Source organism: Aulonocara stuartgranti (genome assembly GCF_965226115.1).
Source record: "Aulonocara stuartgranti genome assembly, chromosome: 11".
Taxonomy (NCBI): Eukaryota; Metazoa; Chordata; class Actinopteri; order Cichliformes; family Cichlidae; genus Aulonocara; species Aulonocara stuartgranti.
In genome coordinates this window covers 23,576,228-23,593,079 of record NC_138947.1, presented here as the reverse complement: position 1 = coordinate 23,593,079, position 16,852 = coordinate 23,576,228, and the positions used below count along the sequence as shown (strand labels likewise).

The 16,852-nt window shown below is 38.4% G+C and overlaps 1 protein-coding gene across 6 annotated transcripts in view; it reads right to left on the bottom strand.

Moving 5' to 3' along the window:
* cdkal1 (CDK5 regulatory subunit associated protein 1-like 1) overlaps positions 1-16,852 on the bottom strand; it is a 273,992-nt gene that overhangs the window by 58,854 nt on the left and 198,286 nt on the right. For all 6 annotated transcript variants that reach the window (XM_082550969.1, XM_082550971.1, XM_082550966.1 and 3 more), the window contains one exon: positions 7,566-7,628. In XM_082550969.1, the coding sequence (XP_082407095.1) occupies positions 7,566-7,628 (63 nt within the window). The remainder of the gene's footprint in view (positions 1-7,565; positions 7,629-16,852) is intronic.

The window sequence follows — 16,852 nt, the reverse complement described above, 5'->3', positions numbered from 1 at the left end:
TTTGTACCTCAGCACTCAGCGACCCCGCTCTGTAACCTTTCATACTCTGCTACTTCTGATACAACTCCACTTTGCAATAATACAACTCACAGTTGATTGTGAAATGTCTACCATGGAAGAAACTTCACAAACTGAGCTGTTGCAATGATGACATCCTATTACAGCACCATGCTCAAATTCAGTGAAAAAAAGAAAAAACAATTCTTTCACAATTGTTTTTAAAGCCACACTTCATGCAAAGTAGGTGATTTTATACACTTGTAGCAAAGGGACTGAATTCAATGTCTCTGTAATGAAGATATTTATTCAGTATATATAATGGAGGCTGCAGGAAGTATTGGGAGCAAAATGTCAATTATCCAAAATAAAGCTAGATAAATATCAAGAAACAGGTGGGAAATTGTCATTTTGGTCAACTGAGGGAATTTTATTTTGAAAGGCCAAAACATTTACAGGTACCCTGTTTAAACAAGGGTAGTCAGAAATTGAGCCAGTGAGGCAGGATTACTGCCATTGCACAGCCAAACAAGCAAAAACTTCCAGATTGCTGATTTGATATTAAGCCATCTCCCCTCAGAGACTTTCATCACATCATACGGACCTAATATGTTATGTACCTTAGCCCAGCGGCCCCCAACCTTTTTTCCGGACCAGTTTATGTCCAACAATATTTTCACGGACCAGCCTTTAAGGTGCCGCGTTTAAGTACAACAAAATAAAACCAGTACCAAAAACAAGATTTATTCATAACACACGGGAAAAAACAGAGTTAACAATAAAAATGATTTTAAAAAATAACAATAAAAACCCTGAAAACCATACATTTCACACTCGAGTCTTAACTCTTGTGGCCCGGTACCAAACGACTCACGGACCGGGGGTTGGGGACCGCTGCCTTAGCCTACCTAAAGCCCCCTCAGGTTTGTCACAAAGATTTTATTTTTATGTTCAGTGGGTAACTGAGCATCCATTACATTACCCATATGGAAAAGATATATATAAATCTTATAAAGTTTGTATCTGTCTTGTGTGAAACTTGTATGAAAAGCATATAAGAGTGAAAACAGATATAAGATCCCTTGAAAAATTATATAATGAAACATGTATATTTTGGATACTTACTAAAACAATATATGAAAGTAATGAGAAAGTGGCCACTTTCATGAGTAAATCATATAAGTTTTTACTATTTCTTTTCCATATGGGTAATTACTACAGAAAAGCATCAAGAAGTGTAACAAAGTTGCACAGTTAGTCTGATCCACTGCCCAAAAGAACAATCTACAACATGCAACAGTAAAACTTTGCATTGAAAGTGTGAGCCCTGATGTGCAACCCAGTGAGTAAGTATGCTCCAGGCCACACTCATGATGTGATGTGACAGCTTCAGGCTTGGACACTGCAAGCCATGCCAATGGAAATTAATAATTATCATCATAAATAGAAAATCAGTTGGAAAAGAGTTTAATTTATCAACATAAAACTAAATGAAACATAATCAACTGCTTTTGTATGCTAGTAACAAAAAAGTCTAAGTACTTAAAAAAAAAAGCCGCACAGAGCAAAACGGGTCTTTCACAGAAAAGCAAAAACCAATGGATGAATAGACAAGTTAAGCGAACATGGCAAGAAAATAAATTACCATAACCAGTACTAGTGTTTCATTTCTCCACTTCCTCCTTGTCTTGTCCTGAATAGTCAGTTAATTAACAGCAAAAGAAAAAAAACGGAAGCACGGCAAGCCAAAGTCAAGTTTAACAAAGATAGAGGTTAACATTTCACAACAATGCAAAACAACAGCAGCTTAAAAACTCATTTTAAAGAAAATAACAGCAATTAAAAATGGCAAAAGGGGGAAAAAAGAAAATGCTAATTGTTTGGTTTAGTAACAGGCGGGAAAAAAAGAACAGTTTTGTAGAGAGCTGCTAGACTAATTAGAATTTTTCCTTTTATTTCCCAATGATAGATAACTCTGTAAACTCCTAAACAAAGCAGTAGTTCAGAATATCCAAAGGGGGAGTTTATTATTGTGTAATTAAGTGTTTTATTTTCTACACATGCCTTTATTCCCTGTTTGGGCCTTCATTATGAGCCTATTATTCAGCCGTGTCTAACTCCCTTTTTATTACTATATTCCCTATTTCTGTTTCGCTCCCTTTGTGTGTGTTTCTTATGAGGCTGGGCAGGTGCACCGGACCATATTGACAGCTTGTCCCTCCTCTCTTGCCGCGGGGAAAACTGTCACCCCTGTCATTCAGGCCTATGAACACAGCATGGAGAGTGTATGTGTGTCTGTCTGTGTGTGTTCTCAGGAGACTGTGACAGTGCGTGGGGGAGAAGAGAGAGGTGCTTTGTTAACTCGAGTCAGCTGAATGTGTGGACGCACACATTGCTGACAATGACCTAATCATGATGGGGACTCCACAACCTCAACCTGGAAGGGCAAATCCTTCAGGGAGCAAAACTTTGCAAGTGATGACACGGTGATGCAGCAAAGTCTGAATGAGAAAAGTGCAATTACACACTTTAACTACACATTTATACAGAGAAATATAACTTGGTGGTTCTTGGCAAACAATAGCAAGGATGCTAGTATTACTGTGCATCACCACTGACTATGCGATACGCATAAGAAAAACTCCAAGTATCTTAATAACTTGAGCTATGAACAGGTTGTTTTAATTGTTTTCACTGTAAAAGATACTTATTGGTTAATAGTGGAGGTCATATTGGTGTTTGTTCCTCAAACAATTACACAAAGAGATATGTTATTAATTTTCTTTTTAATGTCTGTCTATAATTAGTCTGTCATTTCTCTGTATCATCCTCTCATTTCATTCACAGGATTCTCTGTGTGTCACCACAGAATGACAATTTTAATATGAGTGCAACGTCCAATCAGAATGTCAACATCCACAAAGAATTTCAAATATCAACCACCAGACCAAAGCACAGTTTTCATTTTCACCTTGGTGTCACCATTCACAGAATATCTTCCTGTCCTTACTTTTGAAAAGCTCAGCATTTATATCTTTTAGCAAAAATTCTCTGCATTCGAAAACCCTACAGTAGTATACTGCCCCTCTACTGCATGCTAGAGAAAAGAAGTTTGGCATTGATAGAAAAAACAGAAACAAGCCTCCACCCTAGAAGTTTGTTTGTTTTGATTTTTTTTTTTAAGTTGAAGGCAGTAAAAAACAACAAAAAACAAAAACAAACAAGAACCTGCAATCCTGCAAAAAAAGAAGAAAAAAGCCCCAAAACAATAACACAAGGATCCAACACGGCTTAATAGGTTACACTGTCAAAGCCTAAGAGAGTCTGTAAGTGAGTGTGTCCGATGGGGGCACTGGCCCCAGACAAAGTGCTCTGCCAGCTTTCTGCCCACTGCTCTTTTCATTGCTGATGGATGGGCCTTGTTCAGCACCATCTGGCTAAGGGATACCTCACATTAATCATTGTAAACACACACACACACACACACACACACACACACACACACACACACACACACACACACGACACAAGAAGGTATTTTAAACATAAATACAACAGAACAGTGCAATTGTCTATAAGTAATGTATACTAACTGTTTGAAAGTGGAGCGCTCCAATCACTCACTATGACTTATATATATTCATACATTTATATTTTTTAAACTAGGTGATTATTTATATTTATATTAACATAATTTTCTCTAGAGGCAGATATCGGGGGGGGGGGGGGGGGGGGTGTTTAACACCATTTACCGTGCACAGACTGCAATAGTTTAACTTGTAATGTCAAAGTGAAAACAAAAAGAAAAAGACAGAAAACACGTATGCTTTCTAAAAACCTTTTATGGTTTTTATTTTAGCGAGCCACTTACTCAGTTTGTCATTCAGAATTATTGAAGATAGATTAAGAAACAAGCTCTGTACAAAAACAACAATTAGTTCATTTAAAAACATTGTTTCATCGGGTTGGTACCCTGAAGCTACAATAAAGCCTCGACTAACTCACAACCCTCTCCCCAACTCAGTCTTTATTAATGACCTTTTCATCACAACAGGCAGATGCAAAAAAACAATAATGGCTTCAGAAACGACTATTTCTCCCCTCTCTCTAAATCTAAACGCTGACTCGCTCGTTATCGCTCCCGCAGCCTCGCGCACAAACACGCACAGAGACGCACAGACATAGGATGTGTTAGTAAACACATGATATCCTTAAATAAACCATAAGCTGAGCTAGCAGACGCCCAAGGGAATCATGGAAAATGAGGGACATTATCAGCCTTCATTTATTTTTGTCTAAGGGCTATATGGGCTTAATACATGCTGATTTGCTTCAACATTTACACAGTATACGAACACGGGCAAGGACAGGAAAACCTCTGCCTGCTGTGGGAGAATGCATGCTTGACATGACATTTGCTATCATTAAATCACATCTCACGGCCATCCAGACATTTAATCTAAAGGGATCTATTCACACATCTCCACAATCTTAGAAAAGGAACAAGACCAACGGTAACATTTATATACCATGAGCTGATTTGTAGAGTGTTAAAAACACTCTACAAGCTGGAATATTTTTTGTCAATCTAAAGGAAAACCTTCACCTTTACTGTTAAGGGAATAAGACGTTTGCGGTGCAGTGAAAACAAGCTTAAAGTGCAGCCTTTTACATATTTTTAACGTACCTGAGAAAATTTTGAGTACAATTATTTTTTATTTATATTTGGCTAAAGTACGTGTGAGCATTCATTTAATCTTAATTTCTCTTTTCCAAAAATGATTATACTTATTCAGGTACACTGTACATGTATTCAAACTGTAATGAATTTAAATGATGATTACTGTAATAATATCTCCATATATCCTTCCCTGTATGGTTATATATTGTCAATACAAGCAATGCTCTAAATATCATTACTATCACTTTAACGTTAATAATAAATAATCAGGCCCAATCATATCTTAATGACCTTGTAGTACCATATCACCCCATTAGAGCACTTCGCTCTCACACTGCAGGCTTACTTGTTGTTCCTTGTTAGAGTATTTAAAGGTAGAATTGGAGACGAGCCTTCAGTTTTCAGGCCCCTCTTCTGTGGAACCAGCTTCCAATTTGGATTCAGGAGACAGACACTATCTCTACTTTTAAGATTAGGCTTCAAACTTTCCTTTTTGCTAAAGCATATAGTTAGATCTGGATCAGGTGACCCTGAATCCTCCCTTAGTTATGCTGCAATAGGCATAGGCTGCTTGGGGATTCCCATGATGCATTGAGTATTTCTTCTTCAGTCACCTTTCTCACTCACTATGAGTTAATAGACCTCTCTGCATTGAATCAACCGGTCGCAGCAGATGGCCCCGCCCCTCCCTGAGCCTGGTTCTGCCAGAGGTTTCTTCCTGTTAAAAGGGAGTTTTTCCTTCCCACTGTCACAAAGTGCTTGCTCATAGGGGGTCATATGATTGTTGGGGTTCTCTGTATGTATCATTGTAGGGTCTACCTTACAATAAAAAGCGCCTTGAGGCGACTGTTATTGTGATTTGGCGCTATATAAATAAAATTGAATTGAACCTTCAGGTCAGGCTATTCATCTTTGAAGGAGACGTCATAGGTCAAATGTGGCATGACATTTTAAATACTTATACAGTACCTTCTGTACGTTGACAATACGCAGCACACTTGTAAAAATCATAGTTTTAAGTTTTAAGGCTTTTTGCCAATTTTTGACCAATAAATCGTTAAGTTGAACTTTAAGATTTCCGTGGATGTATAAATGTGTACAAATAGACTACACATGATCCCACTCTAGATCACTACAAAGTGCTACAAATGTGCTCTACAGTATAAACAAACACAATGTAATGTGCAAAATAAAAATAAAAAATATGTAAAATTTACTGTATTATCTCAACAGCTTAATTAATCCTTAATTCATTCTTTCATAAATAAGCATCCATGTATACTTTGAATTTTCATAAAAGATGACAGCATGTGGAGCTGAAAAGAAAATAGCCATAAGCTTTACGATATGAGTTTTATTTCAAAGGCAATTTCAGAAACAGATATTCTTTATGTGTAGCGTCCTGTTATTAAATTTCCTGTTATTAAATTCAAAGATTTATCCCAAAGTGGACCAGGGTTTAATGAGGCTTTCTGCAGTAGTAAGAATTTAACTTCTTCAATAAAGCTAAACTTTATCAGCATGTTCAACAAACAGAAGGAAAACATGAAAATGAAAAAAGTAAAAAGATATTTACAAGATGCCGCAGCTTACCACGCCAAGTTCTGAGTGGCATACTGTCACACATCTGGTTTCTCAATCACCGTGAGAATCATACTTAAAGATAGAGCATGCTTATGAACCATGTCTGATTGAGATAAAAACACGTTTATAAATTTTAATGGCATTCTCTTCTTCTCCTTATTCACCCTCTCTGCTTTTGCTAAAAATTCTCTTTTCTACTAATTTTTCTGAATGTCTGTCTGAGGTTGTGTGCATCTGCAAAGGTGTGTGTCTACACCAGTAAAAACTCTCCCAAATCTTTAAAATTACTGCTTAACACATAAAAAAAAATTCTTTGTTACAAATAAAAAGCTAAGCTAAAGTGTTGCTACATAGCTGGATATAACTGATCTCGTTCATGGGAGATGGTTATTAGAGTTGGGTTTGACCCTTTCAGAACATGGCTTTATTTATATATATATATATATATATATATATATATATATATATATATAAAAATATGAATGCAACGCATAAAAGTTATCATCCCAAAGGTTTCATCATCATAAACGTGCCTGAATAGTGTCATTTTTGGTCTGCTGTGAAATGTCAATCTGATAACATTTGATTTTCTTTTCCGTGCTAACAGCACAAAGCCAAGGTCACATGACACAGAGCAGTAAGTGTAGTAAGAGTTTCTGTGATGTTGTGTGAACAGAGTGACAACTATTGGCTGTACGGCTGTGGCTCAGACAACAAACAACAGTTTTAAGAGTGAAAAAAAGCCTCAACTCTTGCCGACACTCATGTAGTAGCACATTGTGAATTTGTCCCCCAGCAATAGCCCGTCAACAATGACTTCTAGTCGAATGTCCTCAAGTATCCAAGAGAATTTTATAACACGTAAGGCTTTTTCTTCTTATAAGTGCAGTTCATGACTGTTTGATGGCACTTCGTATGAACCCAGACAGAGATAAATACAGGAGGATCCACACATGGACAGAGATGATTAGCTTTATATCAGACTTCACTCTCTCAAACACGCTCGCTCTCACAATGCAATCAGGAACAAACACTTGAGCCGTCCTCATTCACTAGATTTCTAACAAGAGCCATAGATCTTGGAGAGACAAAAAATTCATCACAGCCTTGAATACAAGGCAGCGATGGTGACCTACAACAACTAACCTTGTGGTCTAGAGACGAATGACACTGAAAGCTCAAAGCTCGGCTCATTCAGATACATTAAATGAGCAAATAAAGCAATATAGAGTGTTGAAAAAGAAATGCTGCAATTCACGCTGGCGAGGAAAGTTATTGAGGGACAAACAGTGAAAGATCTTACCTTATGGTCATAAGGGTTGTAAGAGTGGAAGACCTGCGACAGCTCTTTAGTTCTTTGCTTCTTCTGCAGACAGAAAAAAAAAAAGAAATGTTTAAGAATCACTTACATAATTAACACAAAACAAATAACCTCGCTAATAAATGACGTTATGTTTTTTAATGACAATCTGGATGGAGACTTAAAGAGGTGCAGTATCGAGTTTGAAGCTGGATGAGGGGGTGATCATATTTTTGGAAGTGCAAACCCACGGGAAGATTTGTGACCTTGGATGGTTTCAGTTTTTGATCTTAAACATTGTTACATACGTCTGTCACCTAATTCAGGTACAATTATTAATAAACATCTAAAAGTGACTCTTTTCAAGATCAACCGATCAACAACAGCAGAGGCTAACCACTCATCGTGACTGTGGCTAGCTTTCCTGAAACAGTGGCAGTAACACATTCAAACCTTTAGTGCTAATTAACCACTTTGATTTAAATGTAGCTCCATCGTAGTTAAAAAGACATGATTACTCTCTTACTACAAGACTAACAATAGAACTTTAAAATGACAACTCCGTTCAGGTTTATTTATATAGCGCCAAAACACAAGAACTGTTGCCTCAAGGTGCTTTATATTGTAAGGTAAAAAACCTACAAAAATACAGAACTAGTCCGACTCAACAATGGAAACAAAAGATTTCTGATTCACAGCCTGAATTTTCTCGTCCTTCTTTATTTGCTTTGTTTGTAAAACATTTCTTTGGACGTGTGATACATCTTATTTGCATTTCCTTGTCCTCTGTATTTCTGATAATGATCATAGAGATATTATACAGATATGGACATACATTATAGCTCCACTGCTATTAACTGGATTACTTCAAATGGATGGAAAAAAGCCAAGGCTTATAAGTATGCCCACAATGAATTCATAATAATAATGAACGGACAGTTGGAATGTATTTATCTGTACACCATCTGTGGCAGAAAATGCTTCATTTCATTTCTAGTTAAAGTCTGGCCTTCGTGTACTTACTGTATAATGAGATGCACAAGCGTGAGAGGCGACGGTTTGATCTGTGGCAGTTGTTAATGCAATGAGTTACATGAGGCTGATGCAGCTACAGAAAGTGCTAATTAGCTCACTGATTAGGCCATGTATGGCTAAAGGGAAAGGGCATATAAATATGGTACTGTACCTAAAGGGAGTATGCATTCATAGCTATTCTCCCTCCTGCTCTCCCCCCCTCGTGTCTCTGTCTTTTTGAGTGTTAGAATGTGCAGGGTTAAGTTGAATGTCCTTAAGCATGAGCCGTACATGCTGAACAGAAAACCTGTTGTTCTGCTATTGCACAGCTGGACAAACTGGCTAATTCCAGACTAGCAAAGACAGCTTGATCTTTCAACGTAGAGGAAAAATGTCTGCTGACTAACCAAGCATAACATTCAACTAACCATATTTACAACATGGTGTAGTCAAGTTTCAGAAGCATGCCAGCCTCTGCTAAAGTCCACAGATAAGAGAAAAATTAGGCCAAATTAAGAAAATAATAATAATAATAATACAATAAAAGATGTGGTGTATGAAGAGAAATGTTGTGTTTTGGCCAGTTTGGACCTTTTCTGTTGTTCTCTGCTCCTCTCATAGCTTGTAGCTCTATTCTCCATTCCTCCCATCTATTCGCTTTCTTCTGTTTCCATATGTTACCCATCTTTTACTCATTGTCTGTTCACTCAAGCCTCTTCTGATCCATACAATCCTGTAATCATTGGCCCCGTCCCACTGCCATCCTCACATTCTTGTTTTCATCTGATTCCCTCTCTATTCCTCTGCCAAAGGGTTCTTTGGAATCCACAAATCCTCTTTTCTCTCATTTTCTTTGCCTTTCCACAGACCCCTCAATGCCCCTCCTCCTCCTGTTCTGTTTTTCCAGAGGGGGAAAACTCATTCTAATCATTCATTCTTCGCTCTCTTGCCCACTCTCCCCCACGTAAGTATGTCTCTTGATAATTTCTTGCACTCTCTCCTTTTGCCTTGAGCACCTCGGCTCTGAGCAGCGATCTCATCATTGTTCCTCAACACCTTTCTCCCCCTTCTTATCATCCCTTCATAACTTTTACCATCACTCTGTATTCATTGATGCTCCATGGTGTGCTTGTGTGAGAGAGTGCGACTAAGACAGCTTTAACTCCAGGTAAGGATTTATCAAGCCCCAATGAATACTCAGCAGAATTTGGTTCTTTTCAGGAGCAGCACACATACACACAACGCACCAACACAACAAACAACAACAACGTGCCAACTCGAAGGCACATACTGACTAACACAAAAAACAAAAGCTGTACACTCATATGGACAACGGTATGAATACAAGGGATTCAAAGATCAACATAAAAACAGACAAACAGAAGACAAAAAGAGATAATGTGAGCCTAAAAAAAAGCTGTTAAAAGATAAAAACTCATGAAAAAAAGAGATACATTCCCAGTGTCGCACCAGATCGGAAAGAGGTGGAAACCTCAGCTCATTATTTGAAATCCTACAGCTTTGTAATATTCTCAAGTCAACTTACCTGTTCCTAACCTTTAAGATAGGAGCTACAAAATTCCTTTAAACCTCCCGACTATTGTGGAAAGCTGCTAAAGAAAGCTGAATGCTCTCATTATCCCACAACTGCTCTGTCTGTGGGTCCTAGAATAAGAACTACACTCTTAGCTATAGCAGTAAAAGTCTAATCATTTGTATTAGTTTATAGTCTAGAGGTAAAGATGTGTAGACTAAAACTCAAATAGACCGCAGATGATCTGTAAACACATAATATCATTTACATCAGCGGTCCCCAACCCCGGACTGGTCAGCGAGTCGTTTGGTACTGGGCCGCGAGAGTTGAGGCTCGGGTGTGAAATTTATGGTTTTCTAAGTTTTTATCGTTAACTCTGTTTCCCTGTGTTGTAGTTGTGTGTCTTATTTTGAAAGAAATATTTACGCTTTACCATAGTGACCAGAGAGAATAAGGGACAGAGAGGAGGATGTTACTCTCAGTGTTGTTGGTGCATATCAGAAGGACGCTGCTAATAAAGTCACACAATTACACACTGAATTCGCGTTTATTATTATATTTACCAAAAAAAGAAAAAAAAAAAATCACAATTTTTGTCTTGGTCGTTTCATTTCATTTTGTTGTATTTATCCGCAACACGAAAATATAGTCTGACATTAAACCGGTCCGTGACAAACTGCTCTGGAGTTTGTTTGTGAACCGGACCTAGACCACTTCCTCCGGTGCAGATATATCGGTCTGCACCCAAGTGCAATTATCATGTTCATATTTTTACAAGCAAACCACACCAAAGGGAAACGAACCAGAGTCTGATTTAAACAAACCAAACATCACACTTTAGTTTGTTTAAATGTGACATCTGTCCAAATAGTCATTCTGGCCTCACCTAAAAATGATCCCATGACATCTTTAATGTTATCAAGTTTTCCAAACGCTCTGCATTACATGTATGACTTTTCCCTCTGTACACAGATATGTGTGTGTGCATCTGCGTGTGTTTGGGTGCATGTTCGAAGTTAATTTTGCATGCTGTCGAGGTTGTGTTATTGACAACCTGGCAATGCAAAGCCAATCCGTGAGCGTGTGGACCTGTCAGCAGGGTGATGATGAACAATGGTTGTTATCATGACATCCATCTGTTGTTGTCCCCAGAGACGGATGCTTCATAAAACCAGAAGTGACATTACATGAATGTAGCCAAATTCCAACGCAGGAGCAGTGGCGACACAAGTAAACAATATAAAAGCCATCATATAAAAAATACAATTATCTTATCTAATAAACAAGTAGTAGCACAAAGCTCATAAAGAGTTGATCTGATCAAGCTCTGATTTTGTGATCATTAACGACACCATCTGAAAAGATTCAATATTAAGACCAGGAAACAACTGCTAGTTTCACCGACTTAAAACATAAAACTAATAACGGGATTCTAAATGGTTTATTGATGATTGAGTGACTGATTTTATATGTATGTTTTTGTGTGTAAGTTACCAGCTCTGTACATGACAAGCAGAAGCTGTTTTTAATGAGTATTTTTGTGTATATACTGCAATTCAGTGAGGCATGGCGCATAGTTTGTCAATTCACAAAAAAATATCGATTGCATGACTCTGTGACGCAAGGCAGTAGAATTCTGTGTAATTGCACGTGTGTGTCTATGAAACCCATACTGGTATTATTCCAGCATGCCAAAATGATTGTGTGTTGTGGGGCAAGGTAACAATGATCTTGCCAATACTTAAATTGCTTCTGGTCACCAATATGCGCCCACTTGTCTTTCCCTAATGGCAAACAGATGTTAATGATATAGAGCTCGAGCGTCATTATATCTATAGTCAAAGAACCTGAGGCATCAACTGCAGAGTTGTGCCTGTGAAGGATTTACACCTCCTAAAGCATCACAGAGTGGTCACAGTGGGGTTTATGACCTTCCTCTCTCACAGAGGTCACTAAACTAACATTTTCTTACCCACTATCTCAGTTAAGCAACGCGTATAAAAAATATTACTCTCTTTTTTTCATCATTCATCCATCCTCTTCCGCTCAGTCAAATCAGTGTTGTGCGAGGGCTGGAGTCTATCCCAGCTGTCATAAGGCAAAAGGCGGGGTCACCAGACTATCACAGGGCTAACACATAGACATTTACACCTACATCCAGTTTACAATTGCCAGTTAAACATTTCAAAGCCAATGTATGGCTTTGAAAAAGCCACTCAGAAATGCACCGGCCAGTGGACCTGAGCCCAGGACTTTTGCTGGAGGCTTTCCACACCACTGTCCCACAGATATATAATGCAAACTGCTAAAATGTAGCAAAGTTTATTTAGCAGCATGAGTCTTCATGAGTATCTGCTTATAAGAGAAATTGTGGATCATTATCTCCTACAAAGCACTTTCAGTTCATCAACATTTCTGGCATGAAAAGGCCCCCTGAGTCATTTGACCAGGGTTAAAGCCACGCCCCTGACTTAGCCAGATCCAAAGACTTTGGATCACCCAACGTCTCCTCCGAGTACTAGATCGAAGACTGGTCGCTGAAAATTTCCTAAAATAACCAAATCCTTCTTCCATCAGTGACTGCAAGCCATCCAAGCCTGAGGCATTATGAAGCAGGACAGCCCCAAACTATGCAGCTCCCGTGTTGTACAGGGAAGGGATGGCTCAGTAGGTAGAGTGTTCGCCCCGAATCCACCAACAGCTACCCCGTCTCTTCATGAATGTGTAAAACTAGAGTGAATGGGTTAAATGCAGAGGACTACAAAAATCTCACGTGTGGGGACTATAAAGGGATAAAAATTAGAAAATACATATAGTGTTTGTTGCCTTTCCCCTCTAAATTTGGGGTTGTGCAGAGCTAAGATAAAAGGGTAAAAAGGGTCAATTTGTCTCATCTGCGCACAGAACATTATCCAATGAGATATGAGAACATTGCCCGAGATGTTCTTAATTCTTTTGATTTCCTTCATGGTGTCCTTAGATTATATCAGCTCTTTCCGAATTGCACATTTTGTTCTTGGTGGTATCTTTGTGGCACAACTACTATTAGGGAGAGCAGCAACAGAGCTCTTGCCACCCATTTTTTTAATAGATTGATGGATACAAAGTAGGAAATGCTGCAAAAGTGTAAAATGCTTCTTCTAAAGTAACCAGATTTTGTACACCTTTGTTTTTAAGGTGGAGCACATCTACAACCTGCACTTCTAATTGCATTCGTTTTAATGGAACACCTGGTTCCAAGTAGCTTTTGGGGAGTCATTACCACCGAGGCTCGTATATTTCTCGAGCCCGGGCTGTAAAGTGATTACTCAGTGTGTTCAATAAGGCATGATAAGTATGGCTGTTGCTGTGTTATTTGTCTAGTCAGATTATTGTTGTCTATAACTGCGATTTAGAAAAAGATCAAATCACATTTTGTGAGTAATCAATTATGATATCTACATAATTCCAAAGGGTTTTGAAAAGCTTTCTTGAGAGTATATGCTTCAAGTGCACCAACAGTCAAAGTGTTCTAATTAAGAATTTCTCCAAATTAAAAAAATGACACTTTATTCACCACAATCGTCCTTCTTCAACATCAAACAAAATTCCCTTCAGTCAAAAAGCCTACTTTATTTTTCACACACTATTATTGCTTTTCCCTCCAGCTATAACAGCGCACTGACGACCTATACACAGAAAAAAATCATTTGAATTAAAAAAGAAAAAAAAAAGTATCATTAAAATGCAATGTCTTCTATTATTAGTGGGTTAGGAGCTCATTAATCAAATGTAGGCCTCCCTAGCATAGACAGCAATTTAACCATTAACTCAACTTAATACCTGCTAGACTCCCTTTAACCAACTGTTATTAGCTCCCCTGTTATGCATGTAGGAGTGTTTTGTCTCAAATACAGACAGAGACGGAGGGGAAGCGTGGATTTTTCTGAGTGTGCGTCCAGGCATAGATAGATGATACAGAGGCTTGAAGATGGAGCTACTGGTGGCTGGCCAGCTGTTTTACTTTGACAGCTACTGCACTGGTGCCTCGTGGGTAATGGAGTTTTTAACCAATTACAACCAGGGGAAATTAAAAACACTGTCCCCATTTGAGCAGCCAATCTCTTTCGCTATCACTTTTTTCTTTTCTTTGTCTCGTGCAGCTGCTCACTGGAAAACCCGGCCTCACCAGCAGACATCCAAACAGCTTCTACTTAGCAAGTTCATTCATCAAGGCTAGGTTCGAGTCACCTGGGGATGATTAGAGGGATCCAAGCTAATAATATTCACTTCCCTTTATTCTCAACACGATAGCTTTCTCTCTCCATCCATGTGGTCTCCTGTTCTTTGTGTTTTCCTACACTCGAATCTAAAGTGAGTATTCTCTCATAAGTCATCTAATACAGCAGGTCATAACAGAACAGGACAGCTGGACGTGAAGATGGACAGGCTTCACTCATGACTGTATTTTTCTAATCAAATATTTGTTTGCTTGTTAGAGAATAGAATGTCAAATTAAAACAATTTAACCTTAAAAATCAGGATTTAGAAATGACCAAATATTTGCACCAAATTCTCTTTTCTGTCCTCAGCTCATCGAGTGCCAAAGCAGCAAAGCGTGAAAAAAAACCTCGTTTTTGAAAAGGAGTCGTTTCTACACAGTGACATCGAGTCTCATCAGTACAATACAGATGTATTTTCAGGAGACAGTGGCACTAACAAAAAGACAGGAGCCCGGACCAGAGATTCTGCGATTTTCATTGAGGGTGTCCAAGATGGACAACATTAGAAATGAGTGTATCAGACACAAATTCAGGCTGAGTGGCTTGGAGACAAAGCTGGTTTGGACACGTGTAGAGAAGGGACAGTGGATATGTTGGAGATAGGATGTTGAATACAGAGCTGCTGGGCAAGAACACAGAAGATTCAAGGGAGTAGAGAAGCAGTTTGTGCAGACAGCTGGTGTGACGGATGCAAGGGATAGGGCAAGACGGACATAGAAGATGCCCTGTGGTGACCCATTAGCAGTCATTGGTACAATATAGTAAATATGGTTTACTTTATTTCCCTCAAAACCAAACTGTAACTATGAAAAACCTCACTACATACATTTACATCAACATCAGCGGCCACATTTAGGAGGCTGTGCAGAACCCCCAACATGCATCACGGTGGACATGTACCTTTATGCGTTTCTTCCTGTCTCATTATTTCCTCCATCCATCTCCCTTTCAGCAGTGCTTTCTATCTGCTCTCCTTTCCTACACACTCTTTATCTAAGACCTCCATTCCTAATCCATCTAGTTCTCCATCCATCCCTCCTGTGGCTACTGAACACAGTTGTATTCCAGACAAACCATCTGGTGCACTTTATTAATGACCGACCCTACATGGCTTAGATGTCGTCTGTTTGCTGTGTGTGTTTGTGTTTGAAAACAGGTGCATGCTGACTGATGCAGTGATGTTAACCACTGAAGCAGGTGTACGGTATAGAGAGCCACACGAGTATATATTTCTTGTCTCTCTGACAAGAAATGTATACCATTCTCTGTCACTTTTAAATTGTTCCTCAAAATGTACATTTTCTATAAAGTTTAATAACAAAAAACAAATGATTGCCATCTTATTCTAGGCACCTAAATATGGACTTTTGTCCATGTGAGGCAAGTCTGTTCTTTATTACAATGATTTTTTTCCAGTATACCCAGTGACTCAGTGCAACAGTATCAATTTGAGAACTATTTAAACCACAGATGTTGCCTCACCAAGATAAGAAATATCCAGCATGTTTTTGGTGTACAGTTAAAACTTCTGGATCCATGATGGTATCTGGGTGCAATACTGAGCAATGAACACGGCACGGGTGACTGCCAGGTCACAGGTTTTGGACCGACATATCACGGCATCTATTTAGGGCTACACAGTTTAATTTTTATATCAATCGTGCTCGATGATCAAACTATTTTCAAAATGAGCGCTCTGCCAACAGGGCGCTAAAGAAAAAAGCAAATACAGCGCTCTCTTCATCACTGCCTGACTCCACATGCCTGCATGTGATGTTTCAGCCTAATAACACTAGGATGAAAAACAGAAATGCAACAGGTAACAGATCATCAAGACAAAATGCAAACATCTGGCGTGGCAGGAGATGAAGTCCTGGATCCTTTACATGCAACACAGCTAATCGCAGTATGAAGAATACATAAAGGCCAGGAACACGTTACCTTCGTGAATTGCCCAGCATCAGCTCAGATGTCTATAAAAGCGAGCCTCATCAGTGTGTCTGTGTAACCATCAGTGTTGGGCAAGTTACTTTGAAAACGTAATTAATTATAGTTACTAGTTACTTCTTCAAAAAAGTAACTGAGTTACAATATTCTGAAAGTAATTAATTACTTGAAAAGTAACTATTGGGTTACTTAAAAAAAAAAAAAATTATACCCTGGGGTCCCAGGTATAATTGGCCATTTTTAACTACTTTTGATTTTCCCTCCACATTTCACCTTTAAAAACTATTTACTTTGCCTTGTTTGGTGTCATCCTTTTCAGCACAACCTCACGTGTCTGAATGTAAACTTGTGTTTTCATTTTGACATACTGTATTAACACAATTGATCTAAAATCAGACAAAAAACATAAAATCAGAGTAGAAAAAGTTATATTTTTTAGTGTAACAACCACAAACATGTTTAATGAATCACATTTCATAACTTTAAATGCAAATATAAATTGTCAATTTTAAAATCCTATGCACAAGTTTTGC